The sequence below is a fragment of the Armigeres subalbatus genome, chromosome 3, assembly GCF_024139115.2.
Source record: "Armigeres subalbatus isolate Guangzhou_Male chromosome 3, GZ_Asu_2, whole genome shotgun sequence".
NCBI lineage: Eukaryota > Metazoa > Arthropoda > Insecta > Diptera > Culicidae > Armigeres > Armigeres subalbatus.
In genome coordinates, this window is record NC_085141.1 from 257,243,280 (window position 1) to 257,270,926 (window position 27,647).

At 38.3% G+C, this 27,647-nt stretch overlaps 1 protein-coding gene across 9 annotated transcripts in view; it reads right to left on the reverse strand.

Annotated features, from left to right (window-relative positions):
- The window catches only part of LOC134223771 (reversion-inducing cysteine-rich protein with Kazal motifs), a 102,371-nt gene that overhangs the window by 30,165 nt on the left and 44,559 nt on the right, over nt 1-27,647 (reverse strand). For all 9 annotated transcript variants that reach the window (XM_062702957.1, XM_062702956.1, XM_062702963.1 and 6 more), the window contains exon 3: nt 6,560-6,615. In XM_062702957.1, coding sequence (XP_062558941.1) covers nt 6,560-6,615 — 56 coding nt within the window. The remainder of the gene's footprint in view (nt 1-6,559; nt 6,616-27,647) is intronic.

Below are 27,647 nucleotides of genomic sequence, written 5' to 3' on the forward strand. Positions count from 1 at the left end.
TCCGCTCACCGATTCGTGACCCAGCTCGTCGCTTTTAAGATGCCCGGCGAAACCCAACATCAGGGCGGCTTTTATTCTGTGTCTGAGCTATAAGGGGACCATTTGTCGGGAATAAGGGAAAGAATCTGCCTCAAGGAAGCCGAAGAAAAAATTGATGCTAACCATCGTTCTACCAAAAACCCACAAAACACCACTAACGAGTTATTCTCACCAGGCGGACTTCTTCTCTTCCCAAATCGTATGATCGTCTAGGACACGTGAGTGCTGAGGCTGATTTACCGGACAGCCCAACATGGAGTACAACCAGGGCCGGATTTAGCCGGAAGGGGGCCCCGGGGCCGACGGTATGTGGGGGCCCCAAAATTGACAAAAAAGGTTGGTTTTGGTACATAAGATTTGTGGGGGCCCGGGGCCACGGCCCCCCCGGCCCCCCCATAAATCCGGCCCTGAGTACAACACAGTGCGAAGTTCGAAGGATTTCTTATGTTTTTCGTGTCGTTCGTTCGTTCGTTTCGTTCGTTCAGACTACAATTATCGTTACATGGAAGCTTTACTTAACGGAAACGCATTTATTCAACGGAAACAAGACAGATATACATTTATTGCGGTTTCAATTATCCTAGGGTTTAATTCATAATTGTTCCTTCCTCACTCTCTATACTTCACTTTCTTCTTCCATCTTTCACTTCCTAGCTTTCTACTTGTGTGCGGTTTTCTACTTCTAGTTCTAGCGTTGGCTAGCCTAGGCTATCGTTTGCAATTATCGAGCTCGTGGGTGTGGAGATATGCATGCATGCTTGTTTTGTTCTACTCACGGTACAGTAGTTTTTGCTGGTACCGTAGTGATGCCATGCCGATGAATGGTGGCCGGAGGCGCTTACGGAGATTCCCAGACGGACAGCTTCCGTACTGGTACTGCGATTTCTTGATTGAGGTTTACAAAAAAAAACCTTTGCTCTACCGGAGAAGCGAACCTTCCTTCCGAGATCTCCCCCGATCCGGGACCCTTGACGATGAAGCGTGGGGTCGAGAGCGCGCTACACGGAAGGAACAGAATTATCGTTAATTTTAATCCTCGTGGAAGGAAGTGCGTCAATTCCCCGAAGTGATTCAACGACCTTTTCGAACAATAAACTCTCATCAACCTTTTCTTCGTGTCACCTGAAACTATACATCTCTTTCACGCCTATGCCGTCTAGATGATTCCCCTCATTAGCATCGCACATGCGCGCGGACCAGTTAAAAAAGAGAAAATGGCTCGGGATTGAACTTTGGACTTTTCGAGCTATCGGTTTTGGTGGTGGCTTGGGAACGATGGCTTGACTGTTATACTTTTTTAAGGCGACATTCTTGTATGCCAATTATGCGGATTTAAGTAGGGGTGCATTTTATTCGGAATGGTGACATTTATTATCGCAATATATTTTAAGTGAACTATAGGAATTGAGTGTAATTAACATTAAACAAGTATTACAATAATGATAAACAAATTAAACACGAAGAATAAATTAACATTGAAACATCCAAAATATAATAATAATTTGATATATTTTTAATATTGGCAAATAATATACATTTAAATCTAAAAATAATATATACAAAACGTCACATGGTCACAATCTGCACACTATCCTCTTTCACTATTGTTCGGCCAAACAATGTTTTCGGCTATATGACCCGTTCAGCATACGACATTTATGGTTGTATGATCCGTTCGGCCGAATGGCCATTTTGTCAAACGACCATTTTTGGTCAAACGATCAGTTCGGCCGAACAACAGTTTCAGTCGTATTTCAATTTTGATTAAAAGGCATTTTCGGCAAAATGACCCTCGGCCAGATGGGTTTTGAGCCAAACGTTTTGCCTTTCTCGTATACTCATCTCATTTCGACGAATTGAGGTGATGTCTGTGTGTGTGTATGTCTGAGCGCAAAACACGTGCAAAAACTCACTCATTTTTAGGCACTTATTCTTAACCAAGTTGCATTCGACCCAGAATCCTGTCTCATTATTTCCTATTGAAAATTGGCCGGATCGGACTATGAGCTCAGAAGTTATGACCAAAATACTATAATACAATTTTTATAACACACGAGAAAGGCTCCATCACCGCTAGGTGGGTTAATCTGGGTTTTTCGGCTCAATGTCACATTAGACATTTTATGTGCGAGAACGACTCAGTTTGAAACCATTTACAGTTGATAAAGTTTAAGAAAAGACCATCCGGCAAGCTAGGTTTTACCTTTTTTATTTGTATTCGTATGTTTTACATCTTGAGCTCAACAAAATCGCTCATTTTAACCATCTGGGGCAATTAAAGCTACTTCAACTGGGGTTTCACGGCGATTTATCAGAAGTCACCATGCCTATAAGAGCCCCGCACATAGCATACGTTTGCGTTGCGTTTGACAGTTTTCCCATGGGAAATGTTTTAAACGCAACGCAAACGTATCCTATGTGCGGGGCTCTTTATGGTTTTGCCACCTCTCTTACTCTTCTGGTATGTCTTCATAGAATTTTTATGCGTGCGGATTGATGAGGGCCACTTTACTATGGAAAAAAATCTTGGGGTACAAGACACGACCGCTCGACGTAAACTACGTAAGACCAAATAGTTTACTACTGAACAAATCATTCCGCTCTATATAGGAGAGAAGGAACCGTCCCACCGACACTCCTACCAGTTTTAGCAGGCCCTCCCACTCTGTGATGGAGTAGGGACTCCACTGTCTATCAACTGGACCCCCCATTTATATAACCCAGTTCAATAATTGATAATACCCTAAAGGGTATTATGTAATAAGATAATAATTGTAATTGTAATAATAATAAGGATGTATAGGGGATGCATAATGCATGGAAGAACTCAAATTTTCAATAGTTTAGCGTTGATAATCAAAAGTTGCAATACTACTACTGCAATACTACAAATTGGTGGAGAGTATGCGAATCGATTGATATATAAATCTTTAAAATCCATTGAAAAATGAAGGACCTATTAATGTTACAAATCTTACATGATTTCGTGACGGTCCCCAATTTGGAAATTTTCATTTTACACCCTGTATCCGAGTCTTCCCCTTAGACGTAGTTTATGTCAAAAATCCAAATAATTTTTCTAATCGATTTTCCCCAAAGCCACTTCAGACTAATTGAGCTCATAGACTCGCTCAATTTTGACGCTAGACAACATCTTACCCGAAGGTACTAGGTGTCAAATCAGAATCTAAAATTGGGGACCGTTACGAAATCATGTAAGATTTTGAACATTAATAGAGCCTTTATCTATCGATGGATTTTCGAGATTTACATATCAATTGACTCGGAAACTTTCCAGCAATTTGTCAATTTCATTGTAACTTTTGATTATTCACGAAAAACTATTGAAAATTTCAATTCTTGTCCTACCCAGTAAAAATATCAAAACAAACCAACCCCGTTCATGCATTCCCAACACGGACATCATAATGATGTAAGTTACGGGTCTTGTGACCCACCGTTTTATTTTCTCCGGGTATAAAAAGGGCCATGATTCGCGCTCGTGCGTCATTTCTGTTCGAAGGTACACAGCGAGCGGTAACTGAGAGCGGACATCCCAAATAACATTTTAAGTTTTATAACACTCTTGACGGCCATAATTTACTTTACAAGAGTATTATAAAACCAACAAAAAACCAAAATGTTACTAGGGATAGGAAGCGGTCCCAGCATCGAACACGGTGTTTTCTACATCTGTAGCGGTTCAGCGGCAAATGGACTATCGGCACTCCAGTTAAATTTTCTCGCATGTTTCTGGAACTGGATTTCCAATTTCCAATCAATTGAGATCCAATTCATTACAAAAAAAATTAGATCCAGAAACATGCGAGAAAATTTCACTGGAGTGCCGATGACGCCGACGATAGGAGCATTATTAAAAATTAATCGATTCTTCTCAGAACCTCAATTTTATAGAAGAAAAGCCGAAACAATCATCGTTTGACGACAGCAGAAATTGACTTCGGCAGCAGAATGACAAGCGTGTGTTGACAAGCGGACTATTGAGTGATTGCCGTTAGTGATTCGGAAGGCGCATTATTGGAAATTAATCGGTTCTTCTCAGGACCAAAATTCTGTGCGACATTAGAAAGTTGCCGTCCGTAGCAGAATCAAAAGCGCGCCTCATGGGGAAATGCTACAAAAGTTAGTCACAAGAATGACATTACTATCGGTAATGTGAAATTTTATTTCAAGATTCTGATTTGGTTTTGTTGCTGCTATGGAAAATGATTCTGTTCTTTTCAGAACTAAAATTTTATGGAAAAGAGGGTTGAGCCGAGAAAATGTGTCTTCAAAGTGCAAATCATACTCAATTTGTGATGACAGAAAATGTCCGTCGGTAGCAGAATCACAAGCGTTGGTCTTCAAAAAGACAAGGGAAAGTCTTCCAAAATGTATACGCTTACAGAAATGTACTCCACCAGCTCTGCCGTAATCTGAAAAAGTGACGTATACGCCATTTTCCAAAAATGGTGTTAACGAGTATTACTCATCGAGCTCTTTAACAGAAAAATGGAAAACATGCATGTTGTAAAATGGCTGTTACGTCACTTTTCCAGATTACGGCAGAGCTGCCACGACCGCCACAAACGTCAGCGGAACATGCAACCGATGATAGTCCGAATGTTGTGAACGAAATGGCTCGTGCACGCGGAAAAGCAGCTTTATTATATAGTCAGAAATATAAACTAGCCCCGCCCGTTTGGTGAGTGTTATACTGCCGTAATCTGGAAAAGCCATTTTACAACATGCATGTTTTACATTTTTCTGTTAAAGAGCGCGATGAGTAGTACTCGTTAACACCATTTTTGAAAAATGGCGTATACGTCACTTTTTCAGATTACGGCAGTATAGTGGCATATAATATTCGCACTCATACCGATTAACAAAAAGGCGGTACTAATGTGCCTTCTTTATTAATTACAAAAAAGTTGCTTTAACGCGTCCACGAGCCATTTCGTTCGACACGTCGTGAAGAGTGGTGAGCATGTATGGCATTTGTAGCAGTCAAGTGAATCTTTCATTCAAGATTCTTATTAGGTTTTGTTGCTGTTCCGGAGACGAGCCAGCCTCGGGCTGAAAGTCTCCTTAATAAAGACACAAAAAAAAAGGTTTTGTTGCTGTTTGTGATTAGGAAGCCGCATTATTTAAAATAAATCTGTTCTTTGCAAGATCAACTTTCTATGCAAAAGAAAGCTGAACCGAGAAAAAAAATTCTTCGATAGGTATACAAAATACAGTCGCTTAGATACGGCAGAAAAATCAATCGCAACAATATCATTACGTTGTCCAACGTCTACCTTGCGCTCGTGTCTTGTACACAACCCTTCTGATTTTTTTTTACAATAGCACCAAGAAGTTATAATGTTTGGTTTCATGAGATGGTAGCCTAGATAAATTATTTTGATAATTATAAGTGTGCATGTGAGATTCAATACTGTATAGGAAATAGGGAGCGGGACCATTTGGGCAGCACCCCCTATTCCCATCTGCAACGTTAATAACTCGACCGCGTTCCAACCAAATAACTTGATTTTTTGTACATCTCTAGATATCGACAGAAACTAACCATGTACTAAAAAACAAGTAATTCGATTGTAATGCGCTCGAGTAATGAACGTTGCTGACGGGAATAGGGGGTGCTGCTCAAATGGTTCTCTACCTTATAAGCGACAATAGCTTTAAAAATCCGATGATTATTTTAAACTTTCATTTATTTTATTATTTTTTATTTTCCACCCCATAACAATGGCACAGCACTTCGATATTATGTTTAGTATGTATATATTTGTATCAAATTTTCAATATATGAATGAAAATAATCAATCAATGAAACATAATTTTAAAATTTTCCGCAGAATGTTATAGCCAAGGCCCCGATTCGTCCTAATGTCCCACTAAGGTGAATGGTATGTGCAACTTAATTGTTAGATATTTATCAGTCAAAAGTAACAGCAGCTGACACTCTACACGGAAGAAAAAAAGTACCCGAAATTGAGTATTTTTAAACTTACTTTTGAGTTATTTTTTCTCTTCTCTTTCATCCACTCTTTCTTTTATTGTCAAAAACAAAAGAGCCAAACAATCCAACGACGCCAGTTCAATACGGGAAGCCAATTTTGAGTTTTATTACCTGAGGTCGAAATTGAGTGAATTAAACTTAAATTTGGGTCAATAAATTTTCCGTTGGGTACTTTTTTAATATGGGAGTAAAGGCAAACTATTTCGACCCTACTTACTCAATTTTGGCTTCCCATACGGATGTTCGAGGTTGGGTGAATTAAACTCACTATTGGGTAGTTTATTTCTTCCGTGTAAGATCGTAATACTTGAAAATATGATGACGGATATACTGTCTGTAACCGTATAGTTGTCCCATCGTTGCTGGGTTTCCTATTCATATGAGACAGTTATGCGATTACAGGCGATATTGGCAGAAACGAACAAAAAAAACTCAAGAAAAATGTAAACGGATAGGCCGACACACACAAAAAAATGCTGTCAAATATCCATTACTTACGCTTTCGCACGCGATTCTACACGATCCATATGCATCGGAACAACATGGGAAGATATCTGAAAAAAAATAAAACATACAAAACGGTGAGATCTACATTTTACGGCATTTTGAATGGTGCAGGAAAGTCACAAGAGAATCAAAGGCATGAGCGAGCTGCAAGGTGGGTGTGATGGTTTATGAATCCCCTTTTGGTATGTACTCGGCATGTTCGGGTGTTAAGATCAAGATGCTTTGATAAGATGAGATTTTTAGAATGCAATGCATAAAGGAAACGGAAGACATACATGTGAGTCGAGCGAGGGTGCAACAATGTGATAATAATTGATGATTCAATCTCGACAGTTTTACCAAACACTCATTTCATTTAGAATTTAAAAACTTTACCATATCTTTGTCTATTCTCAATAAGTTTGTGAATAATTGAATTTGATTCTTTCAGGCAAAGTTCTTGACAATGGTATGTCGGTGAATAATTTTATCTACGATTGATCATAGTTGTACAAAGAAAGATTCCGCATTTCATGCATGGAACGAAGTTAAGCTGCCTTACACTGAAATAGCTCAGATTGTGTGGATTTACAGGAAATGGAACAACGTGTGCAAAATTTCTGATGAGTAAAGCCGCCCAAAGTGCTTGTCACACTTCATTCGTTTGACGATTGTCGTCGCATTATCGGTGAACCGCCTGGCGCGCAGCCGTCTCTGCATGATAGAATGAGTCAAAGTGGCATTTTTGCTCGGAGTCGTGTAAAAAAGTCAACGAAGTTTGCTAGTCTGCAAGAATGCTAGAAGGGAAGAATGCTTTAAATTATAATTCATAATTGAATGCATTGTGCATTATCCTGACAAGAAGAAACAATTTTTAGATAACATACGTCGTGTTCATCGAAAAGATGTAACCATCGTATTATTCCTTTCACACAACTACACCCAACCCAACAATTTTTGCACTGTAGGGGAGACTGGGTAGACTTGATCCCCTTTTTTGATTTCCGATGTATCACAGCCAAAAATAAATAAAAATACGCGATTTCCACACAGACTCTCTAAGAAATATAGTATTTAACTTAAGTGATGTATGACAGTCCTTAAATTGTTGTTGTTATTGATACACAATCGATTTTTTAGAGTGCTGTCCAAAATTTACTTTATTATTTGATAAAATTAGAAAGGTGCCCTCAGATTTTTTTTAATATTTTTCCTTCAAAATACGCGCAATTTTCGAATTGCTGTGCGTATACATGAACGATTTTTGTTATTGAATTCGACAGCACATGCAATTTTAAAATTTGGGGAGACTTGATCCCATTTCTATGATATCTACGCAATAAATAGTTTTTCCTGCCAATTCTTCATCAAATCTGTAAAATCTACAAAAAATTAGAAGTCTGAGAAGAGATTTATATTTTTTTGAATTTTTTAGCCAAATTTTTGTATGGATGACCAATGGGGGATCAAATGTCCCCATATTGAGGCACTAACTTCAAATCCAAATATGTATCCTAAACCTTTGATGGAATGTTGACATTTTCATCAGTACAAATCATTAAGCACATTTATGGCTTTGTGCTGTGAAAAAACAAAAGCATTTGGTCATTGTTATGAAAAGTTATTCAAATTTTGCGTGGCCAATAAAAAAAACTTTAGTAGGGTTAAAACATACAAACCGCCCTGGAGAATAAATAAGGTTGTCAATCCAAAAAATAGCTCACCACATAAAGGTTATTTGTCTAGAGGTTCTATACTAAAAAATATGCTAGAACAAAACTATTTTAGTTCTCGATAAAACAGGGGTTGATCAAGTCTCCCCGGGGATCAAGTCTACCCACCTTCCCCTATACAATTTTTGCACATACAATTTCGGTAGATTTTAATACCACCATTGTATTGAAAAGCTTACATTTCTTACATTGATTACATTATTTCGCTATTACATTCCATCGCAAAAACCGCTAAACGTAAACTTTTTGTGTGCTCTACAAGTTGTTTTGTGAACATTGTGACTCGTTCCGTTTAAGTTTTGACCATGTTAAAATTTTTACAAGCTTTTAAGTGCTTAGAAACCTTGTTTCTGTTAAAAGTCGCTGTTTTCCAAATTTCCTCAATTTATTATAAATCATGGCTAATTTATTATATTAATATTCCTCTTTTTCCCTTAACATTTGTAATGATTTATAATAAAGTAAGGAATAATGTAGAACAAAGCCACTACTCGGACAGGTTCATTTACTTAAACACAAAATAAACACAAATATGTAGCATCTATGATCCAAATTCAATCCAAATCAATCCAAATTTAGTCCGAACGTATTCAAATCGAATCTAAATTCAATTCAAATTTGATGCAAATCCTTTCCAAACTTGATCCAAATCAAATCAGATCCAATTCAAATTCAATACAAATCCAATCCAAATTGAGTTCAAATCCGATTCAAATCCAATCCAAATCTGTTCCAAATCAAATCCTATCCAAATCTAATTCAAATACAACCTTTATCCTATTCAATCCAAATCTATTCTAAATCCAATCCAAATGGAAATCAAATCCGATCCAAATCAAATCCAATTCAATCCTATCAAATTCCATCATCCATATGCACTACAAAAATTGAATGTAGAATTCGGAGACGAGCCAGCCTCGGGCTGAAAGTTTCCCTAATAAAGACACAAAAAAAGAATGTAGAATTCTAACATCAAAATCTATTATAAAATTTCCAGATTTATTATCCAAATGAGTAAGTTAATAAAATTCAGATCGCATATTCGAAACTAATGTGTAACTAATATTTAAATTTAAAGCGCTGAAGCGAAATTATTAATATTTATTAGCTATTGTTTTACACCTAAACATAGTCTGAAAATATTTCATCTAAATGATTATTTTACTTTATCAAAAAAAACATCCATGAATTACGCAACCCTTCGCTGGGAGGGGTTTGTGAGATGTATGACGATCCATACATTTTTTCAGAGGATTCATACAAAAGTGTAAGAGGGTGATGAAATGACCAATTGTTGCCTGGTATGTTTTTACCTCTGCAGCTTTTTAATAATGTAAAAAAACAATTTTCTTCGTATGAAAGTTCACATTTCTAGGACCCCCTCTCCCTTTCAAAGTTATGTAATCTAAGCACATGCGGTATAGCATAGCATAGCATAGCATATCTGACCGCACACTATCCTGGGTTGGCTGTCGATAGGGACGTTAGATGCGCCAGAAAAACAGCCTGGGGCTTGGTATGTTTTTCATTCAACGATCCCTTTGTTCAACACCTGGCCAGGTCCTTACGATCAGTGGGGATTTGGGTGGGAGGTGTTGATTAGATACCTACTTAAGAAGATGCGGAGAACTCGCGCGACCTTCATAGGTATCTGGAATTGGAATTTGGATGGGTTATTAAGGGGTGCTTTTCTCGGCGAAAAAGCTTGAATATTATATTTTTATTGGTATTGATATTGTAAAATGTGATGTATTGTTCTTGAATGTAATATGAATGAATGGATTTTGGCAAAACAATTCCATTGAGTTTGCATTCTGCAGCATATTTCTGAAATAATAAATTGTAGTAATATTAGAGAGTGATGTAGTGTGATGCGTCTTCAGAATCTACGTCAGCACCCAATGTTTCTGAAAGTGAAGATTATTGTCATTTGGTTAGGTAAATCGTTTATGACAAGATGATTGTTTATAAATGTTTATGCGAGATTATTTAAAATATATGGAGCTCCATGGTAATTTGAGAAAATGTATGGGAATATTAAGAATAAGTGTATAAAAAACGTTAAAATTTATGAAAATCAAAGGAGAGCAAATTGATCCTTGGTGTGAAACAAACTTCACCAGCAACACTTGTTTCAGCTGAAAAGGAAATACAAATATTTAGATCGGGATTATTTGAAAAATAGTTTACAGTGTCCCTGGCCGAAGCCGAAGCTTCAAGAAATCAGCGTCACTAGATCACTGTGTGTCAAAAATTATAAAAATACAAATGGTAAAAATTATTAAAATAAATATGTTTCTTCTATTGTATTGAAAATGTTACCTTTCCTTTGTATCTTGTCAGCTCCTCCCGTTTTTCTAAAGTTTGATCATCGAACGTATTAAATTTTGTCAGATAATAACGTCTTAGGCAAATGATGCCCTCTCGATCTTCCCGTATTTTTTTAGTAAATTTTTAATAAATATTTTAATGAAAATGTGGAAAAATAGATATTAGAAAATATGACAATATGAAGGGATTAAAATCACAGATAGAAAAATCCAATGAAATTTACGCTAAAGATCATGCACATAAATGGAACGCCATTATTAGCTTAATTCCATGCGTGATATAGCCTAAATGTATATAATATTTGACGTGAATCGTCGATATTGCTTGCAAGTTGTAAGCAAACTTGTTAGGAAGAGGTCCATTTCCGCGTAGAATAGTATAAATTTCCGCATCTCAAGTTTTACGCGCTGTTTACTTTTCATTATTTTTTTCTGTTATATGTATATATGAAAATATGAGAATATGAAAATATAAAAAAAAATATGAACATTTGAAAATATAAATAATAATGAATATAATAGTAAATAAAAATATCAAAATATAACAATATGGATATATGAAAATATAAATCATGAATATATGGAAATATGTTATATAACTGAAATATGAAATACAAGAAGTAAACATTGAAACAAGCAAAATTATGAGAATATAACACATGAAAGCATAAGAATAAGAAAGTGTGAAATATGAAAATAACTTCACACTTTCGCACTATTATATTCACATGCTATAAAAATGAAAATATGAGAAAACGAAAGTATGAAAATATAAATGTATATGAAAAAATTAATATATGAAAATAAAAATATATGAAAATAAAGATATATGAAAATATAAGTAAATGAAAACATAAACATATAAAAATATTAACGCACGAAGAAACGAAAATATGAAAACAAGATAAAATGGAAATATAAAAATTTGAACATAGGAAAATATGAATAAATGATAAAATGAGAACGTGATAGTATGAATACATATTTGAGAAATATATAAATAGAAATATGAAAATATATAAGTCAAAAATATAGTTCCTTATCAGCAGCGTATGGCAGCATAAAAATGCAACGCAATGAAATTATGAAAGCATAAAAATAAAATAAAAATGGAGATAAAAAAAACCCAGATTAATCCACCTAGCGGTGATGGTGCTTTCTCGACCTTCGTAAAATGTGTTTGCTTGAAAGTAGATGAGCTAGTAGCTAGGAGTAAAAACGAAAAACTTCTTTGTCCGTTATATGAAAATTGGATTATTTTAAGCAAAGATATTGTAGATCCAGTTGAAATCGCGAGATCTCGTTTCGGTTTTCAACTTGATCTACAATATGCTAATAAGAATTTCTACAATTTTTTTCCTTTTCCAATCTTTTTGATGTACATACCCCTGTTTTATTTTACCCAGTTATATATTTTAAGGATTTTTTGGATGTTTTTTATAACATAAAGCATTTTGGCCATATTTTTTGTGCCCATAGTCCGATCTTCCAAATTTTCAATAGAAAACAATACGACAGGATCCCGCGTCGAATGGAATTTGTTGCAAGTAAATCTGTAGGATAAGTACCAAGTGAGCTAAACTTTTCGCACTTTTGGTGCGAGCACTGCACACACATACATACACCCACAGAGACATCCTCTCAGTTCGTCGAGCTGAGTCGATTGGTATATAACACTATGGGTCTCCAGGCCTTCTGTAAAAGTTTGGTTTTGGAGCGAACATACCGTGAAAATTCATATTTCGGACGCAAACAAACTTCGGACATCCAAATTTTCATGGAAGATTTTTTGAAATATTTCACAGAAATGTTTCAACTTTCTCGTCCGGAAGGCTACATGTTTGGAAGTAATTTTGTAATATTTGGGGCCAGTTAGCCATATCGTTTTGAAGCAATTGGTTATTTGAAAGGCAAACAGAATAAATTAACGAGAAAAATAAACATTTGCATTTAATATTCTGTGGAAATTAGCTGTCCAACGTGTCCGAAATATGAAACAGTGCGTGCGTGTGTCCGAAGTTTGGTTCTAAAAGTAGTCGAAGAATTTTAGTTTTAGTGCATTTTATAGACTGCGACGAACGAATATTAACTTGAGAATCGAATGCTTTGGCTCTTGCCTTTCGGATTAAACTGTACTTGGATGGACATGGTTAGTAGCTTGTGATTAAATTCTTAATTTGTCTGAAAAAGTCCTTAAGTGTCCGAATTATGAATTTGCACAGTATAGCCTTTTCGTATACTTTGTAGACAAAAGGCAAAAATGGTGTTTCGGCCATAACTTCCGATCCCATATTTCGATCTGGCCAATGTTCAATAGGACACATTGGGACAGGATTATGCGTCGAATGCAACTTGTTGCGAGCAAATAATCTGAAGATAAATGCCTAAAAATAAGTGACATTCTTTACGCGATTTTTTCGTAAAAGTTTCCATTTTAGCCATAGCTGGCCAATTTTCTATAGGAAACAATGGGGCAGGAATCTGCGTCGAATGCAACTTGTTGCGTGTAAATTGATCAAGGTTAGGTGTCCGAAAAATAGGTGACATTTTTTTTGTGATTTTTCCATTAAAAAAAGGTAGTTTGACCATAACTTCCGATCCCATAGTCCGACCTGGCCAATTTTCAATAGGAAACAATGAGACAGGATTCTGCAGCGAATGCAACTTGTTGCGAGCAAATCGGTTAACCCTTTATAAGGCAGTGGCAACTATATTGCCACCAACAAATAATATGTTTTTTTCTATTTATTAACAAGAGCTCTACTTATTATTTCACATGTAGTGACTTTATTTGCTTCCTAGGAACATCCCAGATGAATTTGAGCCATAAAAAAATTGAAATGTCAATTTGAGAACAGTTTTTTTACGAACAGATCGTAAGTTTCGAGTGGAAGAAGGATTTTCAGTTATAATTCGTTAAAAAAAACGACAAAGATATATTTTTTCCCGTTGGTATCAATTATTTTGAATCTCCTGTGTTAGATTACTACGTGATTAGCGTAAAAAAAGCTTTGCCTTTCTGTATATTTGGTTTTTGGATTTTTGACGAAATTGTGTTTTTTCCCAAGGGTCCCCCCTTGGGAGAAAAAACGCGAATTTTTTTTTTTTTCACTTATAATGCGTTTTCTGACTAGGACTCTTCACCAAAAAATGTAACGTACCTTGATTTGACTGGTTCTACGTAAAACCAAATTTTTAAAAATCTTTTTATATTTTTGTTGTTGCCTGTTTTCCCGCTTGCCGGGCAGTGGCAACTATATTGCCACCAATGTTGTCCCGCTTCGCGGGCAGTGGCAACTATATTGCCACCAATGTTTTACCGCTTGGCGGGCAGTGGCAACTATATTGCCACCAATTTTTCAATGTTTCTGAACTGTTTAATGTATAACAAACATACATTTGAGTTTAATACCATGTCAACATTGTGTCCTATTGTTGTTTTTGTTAATTTATTGTTTAGATTCGTCTGCCTTATAAAGGGTTAAGGATAAGTGCCCGAAAAATGAGTGACATTTTTTACGCGATTTTTACGTATGAATTTGTATTTTGGCCATAACTTTCGATCCCATAGTTCGACCTGGCCAATTTCAAATAGGAAACAATGGGACAGGATTCTGCGTCGAATGCAACTTGTTGCGAGTAAATCGGTTGAGGATAAGTGCCCGAAAAATGAGTGACATATTTTACTCTATTTTTTTGTATGAATTTGTATTTTGGCCATAACTTCCGATCCCATAGTCCGATCTGGCCAATTTCAAATAGGAAATAATGGAATAAGATTCTGCGTCGAATGCAACTTGTTGCGAGCAAATCAATTGATGATAAGTGCCCGAAAAATGAGTGACATTTTTTACGCGATTTTTTCATATCAATTTGTATTTTGGCCATAACTTTCGATCCCATAATCCGATCTGGCCAGTTCCAAATAGAAAACAATGGGACAGGATTCTGCGTCGAATGCAACTTGTTGCGCGCAAATCGGTTGAAGATAAGTGCCCGAAAAATGAGTGACTTTTTTTACGCGATTTTTTCGTATGAATTTGTATTTTGGCCATAACTTTTGATCCCATAGTCAGATCTGGCCAATTCCAAATAGGAAACAATGGGACAGGGTTCTGCGTCGAATGCAACTTGTTGCGCGCAAATCGGTTGAAGATAAGTGCCCGAAAAATGAGTGACTTTTTTTACGCGATTTTTTCGTATGAATTTGTATTTTGGCCATAACTATCGATCCCATAGTCCGATCTAGCCAATTTCAAATAGGAAACAATGGGACAGGGTTCTGCGTCGAATGCAACTTGTTGCGAGCAAATCGGTTAAGGATAAGTGCCCGAAAAATGAGTGACATTTTTTGAGTAGTTTTGCGCACACACACACACATACACACACATACACACACACACACACACAGACATCACCTCAATTCGTCGAACTGAGTCGATTGGTATATAACACTATGGGTCTCCGGGCCTTCTATAAAAAGTTTGTTTTTGGAGCGATCATATAGCCTTTACCGTATACTTAGTATACGAGAAAGGCAAAAAGGTAGTTTGACCATAACTTCCGATCCCATAGTCCGACCTGGCCAATTTTCAATAGGAAACAATGAGACAGGATTCTGCAGCGAATGCAACTTATTGCGAGCAAATCGGTTAACCCTTTATAAGGCAGTGGCAACTATATTGCCACCAACAAATAATATGTTTTTTCTATTTATTAACAAGAGCTCTACTTATTATTTCACATGTAGTGACTTTATTTGCTTCCTAGGAACATCCCAGATGAATTTGAGCCATAAAAAAATTGAAATGTCAATTTGAGAACAGTTTTTTTACGAACAGATCGTAAGTTTCGAGTGGAAGAAGGATTTTCAGTTATAATTCGTTAAAAAAAACAACAAAGATATATTTTTGCCTTTCTCGTATACTAAGTATACTAAGTAAAGGCTATATGATCGCTCCAAAAACAAACTTTTTATAGAAGGCCCGGAGACCCATAGTGTTATATACCAATCGACTCAGTTCGACGAATTGAGGTGATGTCTGTGTGTGTGTGTATGTGTGTGTGTGTGTGTGTGTGTGTGCGCAAAACTACTCAAAAAATGTCACTCATTTTTCGGGCACTTATCCTCAACCGATTTGCTCGCAACAAGTTGCATTCGACGCAGAATCCTGTCCCATTGTTTCCCATTTGAAATTGGCCAGATCGGACTATGGGATCAGAAGTTATGGCCAAAATACAAATTCATACGAAAACATCGCGTAAAAAATGTCACTCATTTTTCGGGCACTTAGCCTCAACCAATTTGCTCGCAACAAGTTGCATTCGACGCAGAATCCTGTCCCATTGTTGCCTTTCTCGTATACTAAGTATACGGTAAAGGCTATATGATCGCTCCAAAAACAAACTTTTTATAGAAGGCCCGGAGACCCATAGTGTTATATACCAATCGACTCAGTTCGACGAATTGAGGTGATGTCTGTGTGTGTGTGTGTGTGTGTGTATGTGTGTGTGTATGTGTGTGTGTGCGCAAAACTACTCAAAAATGTCACTCATTTTCGGACACTTATCCTCAACCGATTTGCTCGCAACAAGTTGCATTCGACGCAGAATCCTGTCCCATTGTTTCCTATTTGAAATTGGCTAGATCGGACTATGGGATCAGAAGTTATGGCCAAAATACAAATTCATACAAAAAAATCGCGTAAAAAATGTCACTCATTTTTCGAGCACTTATCCTTAACCGATTTGCTCGCAACAAGTTGCATTCGACGCAGAATCCTGTCCCATTGTTTCCTATTTGAAATTGGCTAGATCGGACTATGGGATCAGAAGTTATGGCCAAAATACAAATTCATACAAAAAAATCGCGTAAAAAATGTCACTCATTTTTCGGGCACTTATACTCAACCGATTTGCTCGCAACAAGTTGCGTTCGACGCAGAATCCTGTCCCATTGTTTCCTATTTGAAATTGGCCAGATCGAACTATGGGATCGAGAGTTATGGCCAAAACACAAATTCATACAAAAAAATCGCGTAAAAAATGTTACTCATTTTTCGGGCTCGTATCCTTAACCGATTTGCTCGCAACAAGTTGCATTCGACGCAGAATCCTGTCCCATTATTTCCTATTTGAAATTGGCTAGATCGGACTATGGGATCAGGAGTTATGGCCAAAATACAAATTCATACAAAAAATCGCGTAAAAAATGTCACTCATTTTTCGGGCACTTATCCTCAACCGATTTGCTCGCAACAAGTTGCATTCGACGCAGAATCCTGTCCCGTTGTTTCCTATTGAAAATTGGCCATATCGGACTATGGGATCGAAAATTATACCATTTTGCCTTTCTCGTATACTAAGTATACGGTAAAGGCTATATGATCGCTCCAAAAACAAACTTTTTATAGAAGGCCCGGAGACCCATAGTGTTATATACCAATCGACTCAGTTCGACGAATTGAGGTGATGTCTGTGTGTGTGTGTGTGTGTGTGTGTGTGTGTGTGTATGTGTGTGTGTGTGTGCGCACAAAACGACGCAAAAAATGTCACTCATTTTTCGGGCACTTATCCTCAACCGATTTGCTCGCAACAAATTGCATTCGACGCAGAATCCTTTCCCATTGTTTCCTATTGAAAATTGGCCAGGTCGGACTATGGGATCGGAAGTTATGGCCAAAATACAAATTTATACGTAAAAATCGCGTAAAAAATGTCACTCATTTTTCGGGCACTTATCCTCAACCGATGTGGTCGCAACAAATTGCATTCGACGTAGAATCCTTTCCCATTGTTTCCTATTGAAAATTGGCCAGGTCGGACTATGGAATCGGAAGTTATGGCCAAAATACAAATTTATACGTAAAAATCGCCTAAAAAATTTCACTCATTTTTTGGGCACTTATCCTCAACCGATGTGCTCGCAACAAATTGCATTCAACGCAGAATTCTTTCCCATTGTTTCCTATTGAAAATTGGCCAGGTCGGACTATGGGATCGGAAGTTATGACCAAAATACCTTTTTGCCTTTCTCGTATACTAAGTATACGGTAAAGGCTATATGATCGCTCCAAAAACAAACTTTTTATAGAAGGCCCGGAGACCCATAGTGTTATATACCAATCGACTCAGTTCGACGAATTGAGGTGATGTCTGTGTGTGTGTGTATGTGTGTGTGTGTGTGTGCGCAAAACTACTCAAAAAATGTCACTCATTTTTCGGGCACTTATCCTCAACCGATTTGCTCGCAACTAGTTGCATTCGACGCATAATCCTGTCCCATTGTTTCCTATTTAAAATTGGCCAGATCGGACTATGGGATCGAGAGTTATGGCCAAAATACAAATTCATACGAAAAAATCGCGTAAAAAATGTCACTCATTTTTCGGGCACTTATCCTCAACCGATTTGCTCGCAACAAGTTGCATTCGACGCAGAATCCTGTCCCATTGTTGCCTATTTGAAATTGGCCAGATCAGACTATGGGATCAAAAGTTATGGCCAAAATACAAATTCATACGAAAAATCGCGTAAAAAATGTCACTCATTTTTCGGGCACATATCCTTAACCGATTTGCTCACAACAAGTTGCATTTGACGTAGAACCCTGTCCCGTTGTTTCCCATTGAAAATTGGCCATATCGGACTATGGGATCGAAAATTATACCACTTTTTTATGGAAAAATCGCTAAAAAAATGTCACTCATTTTTCAGGCACTTTTCCTCAACCGATTTGCTCGCATTAAATTGCATTCGACGCAGAATGTCTCATATTTTCTTATTGAAAATTGGCCAGATCGGGCTATGGGCTTAGATGTTATGGTCAAATTACTATTTATTGTGCACTTAGACTTCATCTATTCCCCAAGCAACACAAGTTCAACACATCTGGTTGCAGTAACCATATTGTGACTGAATCCGGTCATATATAAGTTACTGTGATTGATGTGCAATATGTGTGCTTCTCAGGTCGCTCGCAACAGATTGCATTCGACGCAGAATCTTGTCTCATTGTTCCCTATAGAAACTTGGCCGGATCGTACAATTGGGTCAAAAGTTATGGCGAAAATACTAATTTTAAAACTACAAAATAAAATGCCAATTTTTGCTCTTATGCTCATCCGATTTGTTTGCAACAAATTGCGTTTGTCGAGATTTTTTTTTATGCATAGGTATAAACAAATATGAAAAATAAGACCAATACACATATTGGTCCACTAAATTAATGATTTTGTGTGTGTTACTTCTACGTGAAGCAGTGTTGTAAAATGTCATTTGCATTCGTTTGTATAATTTTCCCAGAACTTTTTCCAGAAGGTAGCTATCAATTCATGATGTATGACGAACTTATAGCGCTTAAATGTGCCTACAACTTTGTCTAACAAGACATTGCTGTAAATATTTAATCTGGGGCGTGGGAGGCAAAATGTCATTCAAATGACATTATGTCAAATGACACGTGACATTTTGGAGAGTTTTCACTCTCCAGCCTCAGATGTTATATTTAGAGCAATGTACCCTTGGACAAAAATATAGCCCTACTCAAGCGTTATGACTATATCTAAGATTATGGACTAAATTTGGCTTCTAAAGAAAGTTATGAACAAATTAGTCAAACGACATGCAGATGACATTTTACAAGCCTGACGTGAAGTTAAACGATTTACAATGATATGGAAATGCTAATATCATCTTCCAAACTTAGACGTACATGTTAATGATAGAATTAGAGGCGAAAGTATAGAATTGATAGTTCCGTTTAGCAACCCTATAACCAGAGACCAGCGGAGTGAAAAACTGTCGAAATGGCAACGTATGAAAAGGTGTGATATCGTGGAAATAATACTAGCATCACTTGAACTTTTTGCTTGACTCTTATGGGTGAAAAAAGTAAACAAGTCGATTTGGAACCTCCTTTGACGGTTTGATTGGAAACAAGATGGCGTCTTTACCGATCTCTTATTCTAGTATTTCTAGTTCCGTTAGGATACGGCAGGCATGAAGAATGTTTTTATAGAAGTCGATTTGAAAGCGAGCTGAGGGCAATATTTGTGATGGCACATATCACACGACCTTCCTTCTGCCAAGCTCCCGTATGAAAAGGGAGGGAAGAATATCAGTGTGGAAGCTGATATATCTCCACTGGCCCTCCCCCTTCATACGGGAGCTTGGCAGAAGGAAGGTCGTGTGATATGTGCCATCACAAATATTGCCCTCCGCTCGCTTTCAAATCGACTTCTATAAAAACATTCTTCATGCCTGCCGTATCCTAACGGAACTATCAATTCTATACTTTCGCCTCTAATTCTATCATGAACATGTACGTCTAAATTTGGAAAATGATATTAGCATTTCCATATCATCACATATTGGTGTTATTTGAGATTTTTCCAAACCTTTTGAACGAACGAGAAAGGCACCATCACCGCTAGGTGGATTAATCTGGGTTTTTCCTATTTGAAATTGGTTAGATCGGACTATGGGATCGAAAGTTATGGCCAAAATACAAATTCATACGAAAATATCGCGTTAAAAATGTCACTCATTTTTCGGGCACTTATCCTCAACCGATTTGCTCGCAACAAGTTGCATTCGACGCAGAATCCTGTCCCATTGTTTCCTATTTGAAATTGGTCAGATCGGACTATGGGATCGAAAGTTATGGCCAAAATACAAATTCATACGAAAATATCGCGTTAAAAATGTCACTCATTTTTCGGGAACTTATTCTCAACCGATTTGCTCGCAACAAGTTGCATTCGATGCAGAATCCTGTCCCATTGTTTCCTATTTGAAATTCAGACTATGGGATCGAAAGTTATGGCCAAAATACAAATTCGTACGAAAAAATCGCGTAAAAATGTCACTCATTTTTCGGACACTTATCCTCAACCGATTTGTTTGCAACAAGTTGCATTCGACGCAGAATCCTGTCCCATTGTTTCCTATTTGAAATTGGCCAGATCGGACTATGGGATCAAAAGTTATGGCCAAAATACAAATTCATACGAAAAAATCGCGTAAAAAATGTCACTCATTTTTCGGGCACTTATCCTTAACCGATTTGCTCACAACAAGTTGCATTCGACGTAGAATCCTGTCCCGTTGTTTCCTATTGAAAATTGGCCATATCGGACTATGGGATCGAAAATTTTACCATTTTTGCCTTTCTCGTATACTAAGTATACGGTAAAGGCTATATGATCGCTCCAAAAACAAACTTTTTATAGAAGGCCCGGAGACCCATAGTGTTATATACAAATCGACTCAGTTCGACGAATCGAGGTGATGTCTCTGTGTGTGTGTGTGTGTGTGTGTGTGTGTGTGTGTGTGTGTGTGTGTGTGTGTGTGTGTGTGTGTGTGTGTGTGTGTGTGTGTGTGTGTGTGTGTGTGTGTGTGTGTGTGTGTGTGTGTGTGTGTGTGTTTGTGTGTGTGTGTGTGTGCGCAAAACTACTAAAAAAAAGTCACTCATTTTTCGGGCACTTATCCTCAACCGATTTGCTCGCAACAAGTTGCATTCGACGCAGAATCCTGTCCCATTGTGTCCTATTTGAAATTGGTCAGATCGGACTATGGGATCAGAAGTTATGGCTAAAATACAAATTCATACGAAAAAATCGCGTAAAAAATGTCACTCATTTTTCGGGAACTTATTCTCAACCGATTTGCTCGCAACAAGTTGCATTCGATGCAGAATCCTGTCCCATTATTTCCTATTTGAAATTGGCCAGATCGAACTATGGGATCAGAAGTTATGGCCAAAATACAAATTCATACGAAAATATCGCGTAAAAAATGTCACTCATTTTCCGGGCACTTATCCTCAATCGATTTGCTCACAACAAGTTGCATTCAACGTAGAATCCTGTCCCGTTGTTTCCTATTGAAAATTGGCCATATCGGACTATGGGATCGAAAATTATACCATTTTTGCCTTTCTCGTATACTAAGTATACGGTAAAGGCTATATGATCGCTCCAAAAACAAACTTTTTATAGAAGGCCCGGAGACCCATAGTGTTATATACAAATCGACTCAGTTCGACGAATTGAGGTGATGTCTGTGTGTGTGTGTGTGTGTGTGTGTGTGTGTGTGTGTGTGTGTGTGTGTGTGTGTGTGTGTGTGTGTGTGTGTGTGTGTGTGTGTGTGTGTGTGTGTGTGTGTGTGTGCGCAAAACTACTCAAAAAATGTCACTCATTTTCCGGGCACTTACCCTCAACCGATTTGCTCGCAACAAGTTGCATTCGACGCAGAATCCTGTACCATTGTTTCCTATTTGAAATTGGCCAGATCGAGCTATGGGATCAGAAGTTATGGCCAAAATACAAATTCATACGAAAATATCGCGTAAAAAATGTCACTCATTTTTCGGGCACTTAGCCTCAACCAATTTGCTCGTAACAAGTTGCATTCGACGCAGAATCCTGTCCCATTGTTTCCTATTTGAAATTGGTCAGATCGGACTATGGGATCGAAAGTTATGGCCAAAATACAAATTCATACGAAAATATCGCGTTAAAAATGTCACTCATTTTTCGGGCACTTATCCTCAACCGATTTGCTCGCAACAAGTTGCATTCGACGCAGAATCCTGTCGTCCCATTGTGTCCTATTTGAAATTGGTCAGATCGGACTATGGGATCAGAAGTTATGGCCAAAATACAAATTCATACGAAAAAATCGCGTAAAAAATGTCACTCATTTTTCGGGAACTTATTCTCAACCGATTTGCTCGCAACAAGTTGCATTCGATGCAGAATCCTGTCCCATTGTTTCCTATTTGAAATTCAGACTATGGGATCGAAAGTTATGGCCAAAATACAAATTCGTACGAAAAAATCGCGTAAAAATGTCACTCATTTTTCGGACACTTATCCTCAACCGATTTGTTTGCAACAAGTTGCATTCGACGCAGAATCCTGTCCCATTGTTTCCTATTTGAAATTGGCCAGATCGGACTATGGGATCAAAAGTTATGGCCAAAATATAAATTCATACAAAAAAATCGCGTAAAAAATGTCACTCATTTTTCGGGCACTTATCCTTAACCGATTTGCTCACAACAAGTTGCATTCGACGTAGAACCCTGTCCCGTTGTTTCCTATTGAAAATTGGCCATATCGGACTATGGGATCGAAAATTTTACCATTTTCTTATGCAAAAATCGCTAAAAAAAATGTCACTCAATTTTCAGGTACTTTTCCTCAACTGATTTGCTCGCATTAAATTGCATTCGACGCAGAATGTCTCATTGATTCTTATTGAAAATAGGCCAGATCGGACTATGGGCTTAGAAGTTATGGTAAAATTACTATTTATTGTGAAAAAGAGTTCAAAAAAGTCTAGCACACTTTTTTAGTACTTAGACTTCATCTATTCCCCAAGCAACACAAGTTCAACAAATCTGGTTGCAGTAACCATATTTTGACTGAATCCGGTCATATATAAGTTACTGTGATTGATGTGAAATATGTGTGCTTTTCAGGTCTCTCGCATCAGATTGCATTCGACGCAGAATCTTGTCCCATTGTGTCCTATAGATACTTGGCCGGATCGTACAATTGGGTCAAAAGTTATGGCGAAAATACTAATTTAAAACTACAAAATAAAATGCCATTTTTTGCTCTTATGCTCATCCGATTTGATTGCAACAAATTGCGTTTGGCGAGAATTTTTTTTTATTCATATAAACAAAAATGAAAAATAAGACCAATCCACATATTGGTGTTATTTTAGATTTTTCCAAACCTTTTGAACGAACGAGAAAGGCACCATCACCGCTAGGTGGATTAATCTGGGTTTTTCCCGTTGGTATCAATTATTTTGAATCTCCTGTGTTAGATTACTACGTGATTAGCGTGAAAAAAGCTTTGCCTTTCTGTATATTTGGTTTTTGGATTTTTGACGAAATTGTGTTTTTTTCCCAAGGGTCCCCCCTTGGGAGAAAAAACGCGAATTTTTTTTTTTTCACTTATAATGCGTTTTCTGACTAGGACTCTTCACCAAAAAATGTAACGTACCTTGATTTGACTGGTTCTACGTAAAACCAAATTTTTAAAAATCTTTTTATATTTTTGTTATTGCCTTTTTTCCCGCTTGGCGGGCAGTGGCAACTATATTGCCACCAATTTTTCAATGTTTCTGAACTGTTTAATGTATAACAAACATACATTTGAGTTTAATACCATGTCAACATTGTGTCCTATTGTTGTTTTTGTTAATTTATTGTTTAGATTCGTCTGCCTTATAAAGGGTTAAGGATAAGTGCCCGAAAAATGAGTGACATTTTTTTTTTTTTTTTTTTTTTTTTTTGTGTCTTTATTAAGGAGACTTTCAGCCCGAGGCTGGCTCGTCTCCAAATGAGTGACATTTTTTACGCGATTTTTACGTATGAATTTGTATTTTGGCCATAACTTCCGATCCCATAGTCCGACCTGGCCAATTTCAAATAGGAAACAATGGGACAGGATTCTGCGTCGAATGCAACTTGTTGCGAGTAAATCGGTTGAGGATAAGTGCCCGAAAAATGAGTGACATATTTTACTCTATTTTTTTGTATGAATTTGTATTTTGGCCATAACTTCCGATCCCATAGTCCGATCTGGCCAATTTCAAATAGGAAATAATGGATTAAGATTCTGCGTCGAATGCAACCTGTTGCGAGCAAATCAATTGATGATAAGTGCCCGAAAAATGAGTGACATTTTTTACGCGATTTTTCATATCAATTTGTATTTTGGCCATAACTTCTGATCCCATAATCCGATCTGGCCAGTTCCAAATAGAAAACAATGGGACAGGATTCTGCGTCGAATGCAACTTGTTGCGCGCAAATCGGTTGAAGATAAGTGCCCGAAAAATGAGTGACTTTTTTTACGAGATTTTTTCGTATGAATTTGTATTTTGGCCATAACTTTTGATCCCATAGTCAGATCTGGCCAATTCCAAATAGGAAACAATGGGACAGGGTTCTGCGTCGAATGCAACTTGTTGCGCGCAAATCGGTTGAAGATAAGTGCCCGAAAAATGAGTGACTTTTTTTACGCGATTTTTTCGTATGAATTTGTATTTTGGCCATAACTTTCGATCCCATAGTCCGATCTAGCCAATTTCAAATAGGAAACAATGGGACAGGATTCTGCGTCGAATGCAACTTGTTGCGAGCAAATCGGTTAAGGATAAGTGCCCGAAAAATGAGTGACATTTTTTTGAGTAGTTTTGCGCACACACACACACACACATACACACACACACACACACACACACACACACACACAGACATCACCTCAATTCGTCGAACTGAGTCGATTGGTATATAACACTATGGGTCTCCGGGCCTTCTATAAAAAGTTTGTTTTTGGAGCGATCATATAGCCTTTACCGTATACTTAGTATACGAGAAAGGCAAAAATAGCAAAATTGAAAATATGGGAGTATAAAAATATGACATTATGAAATTAATTAAATATAGAACATATAAATATGGAAAATTGAGGAAATAATATACGAAAATAAGAAATTATTCAAATTCCAAATTAATGTAGATGTAGTACTTGATTTCAATCTAAGACAAAAATTACAAAAGCGTGAGGATTACTACTCCGTACTACGCCCATCTGTACCGCAACTAGGGGAGGGAAAGGAAATGTTGATGTGATACTTAAAGAGAGGCTCTTCCCTCAGCGACACCCTCATAAGTACCACGGAGTTGGATATTGGGAAGGTATTCGTTGGGTCAGGATTTGCTTGTAGCTGGCAATGTGACCGTGGTAGATCTTACCCCGTAACACACCACGTAAAGGTGTCTACCCAGCGTTACGGGTAAATGTAATATAAGCACATGCGGTATTTCAAAAAAATCGTTTCAGGTCGTTCGAAACGAAATTCCGCGGAATATCGTGGAATATGAACATGGAGAAATCTGATTTCATGATTTCGTTTCGTTTCGTAAAATTACAAAAATTTCGTTAGAAAAAACTAGCTTCTAACGAAATTTAACGGAATTCCGCGGAATTTCGAAACAAATTTAGACTTAAATCTTACTGACTCTTACGGTAGTATATTATCAAAAAATTTGGCTGCGCCGCTGAACAAAATCATAAAGCTGTTTTTAAAACTTTATGTTATAAAAAAATCTTTTAACGCCTACTACATAATCCCATCTTTCGGGCATCAGGGACTATGTCCAAGGGCTTGCCGATCCCTCGCCAGGCCATCTGCGAGTTGTGGGGCTTGCCTAGGATGTGGTGGGGTTTGACAGTGGGCCCTGTTAAACCTCTATAAAAAGCTGCATGTATCCGCAAGTAGGCCCCACCAAAGCGACCGTGTGCCGCTCAAAGCGCACAAGCCCAAGTCCTGGTGTTAGGTGGGACGCTAAACAGCCCTGACACGACGGCCCTCCGACGAGACAGGAGGTTTGCGCAGGCCCAATAAGCCGCCTAGAAAACCAATCATTACGAACAATATAAGAGATAATGCGACTCGATATAATCGGCAAAGACCTAGGCGACGAATACAGGATCACGATTGGAAGCTTGGAACATGGAATTGCAAGTCGCTAGGTTTCGCAGGTTGCGACAGGATGATCTACGATGAATTACATCCCCGCAACTTCGACGTCGTGGCGCTGCAGGAGATTTGCTGGACAGGACAGAAAGTGTGGAAAAGCGGGCATCGAGCGGCTACCTTCTATCAAAGCTGTGGCACCACCAACGAGCTGGGAACCGGCTTCATAGTGCTGGGTAAGATGCGCCAACGCGTGATTGGGTGGCAGCCAATCAACGCAAGGATGTGCAAGCTGAGGATTAAAGGCCGTTTCTTCAACTATAGCATCATCAACGTGCACTGCCCACACGAAGGGAGACCCGACGACGAGAAAGAAGCGTTCTACGCACAGCTGGAGCAGACATACGATGGATGCCCACTGCGGGACGTTAAAATCGTCATCGGTGACATGAACGCACAGGTAGGAAGGGAGGAAATGTATAGACCGGTCATCGGACCGGATAGTCTGCACACCGTATCGAATGACAACGGCCAACGATGCATAAACTTCGCAGCCTCCCGCGGAATGGTAGTCCGAAGCACCTTCTTTCCCCGCAAAAATATCCATAAGGCCACATGGAGATCACCTAACCAAGAAACGGAAAACCAAATCGACCACGTTCTAATCGACGGTAAATTCTTCTCCGACATCACGAACGTCCGCACTTACCGCAGTGCGAATATTGAATCCGACCACTACCTCGTTGCAGTATGTCTGCGCTCAAAACTCTCGACGGTGTACAACACGCGTCGAAGTCGGACGCCGCGGCTTAACATTGGGCGGCTACAAGATGGTAGACTAGCCCAAGAATACGCGCAACAGCTGGAAGTGGCACTTCCAACGGAAGAGCAGCTAGGCGCAGCGTCTCTTGAAGATGGCTGGAGAGATATTCGATCCGCCATTGGTAGCACCGCAACCGCTGCACTTGGCACGGTGCCCCGGATCAGAGAAACGACTGGTATGACGGCGAATGTGAGCAGTTAGTGGAAGAGAAGAATGCAGCATGGGCGAGATTGCTGCAACACCGCACGAGGGCGAACGAGGCACGATATAAACAGGCGCGGAACAGACAAAACTCGATTTTCCGGAGGAAAAAGCGCCAGCAGGAAGATCGAGACCGTGAAGAAACGGAGCAACTGTACTGCGCTAATAACACACGAAAGTTCTATGAGAAGTTAAACCGTTCACGTAAGGGCCACGTGCCACAGCCTGATATGTGTAAGGACATAAACGGGAACCTTCTTACGAACGAGCGTGAGGTGATCCAAAGGTGGCGGCAGCACTACGAAGAACACCTGAATGGCGATGTGGCAGACGAAGATGGCGGTATGGTGATGGACCTGGGAGAACGCGCGCAGGACATAATTCTACCGGCTCCGGATCTCCAGGAAATCCAGGAGGAGATTGGCCGGCTGAAGAACAACAAAGCCCCTGGGGTTGACCAACTACCAGGAGAGCTATTTAAACACGGTGGTGAGGCACTGGCTAGA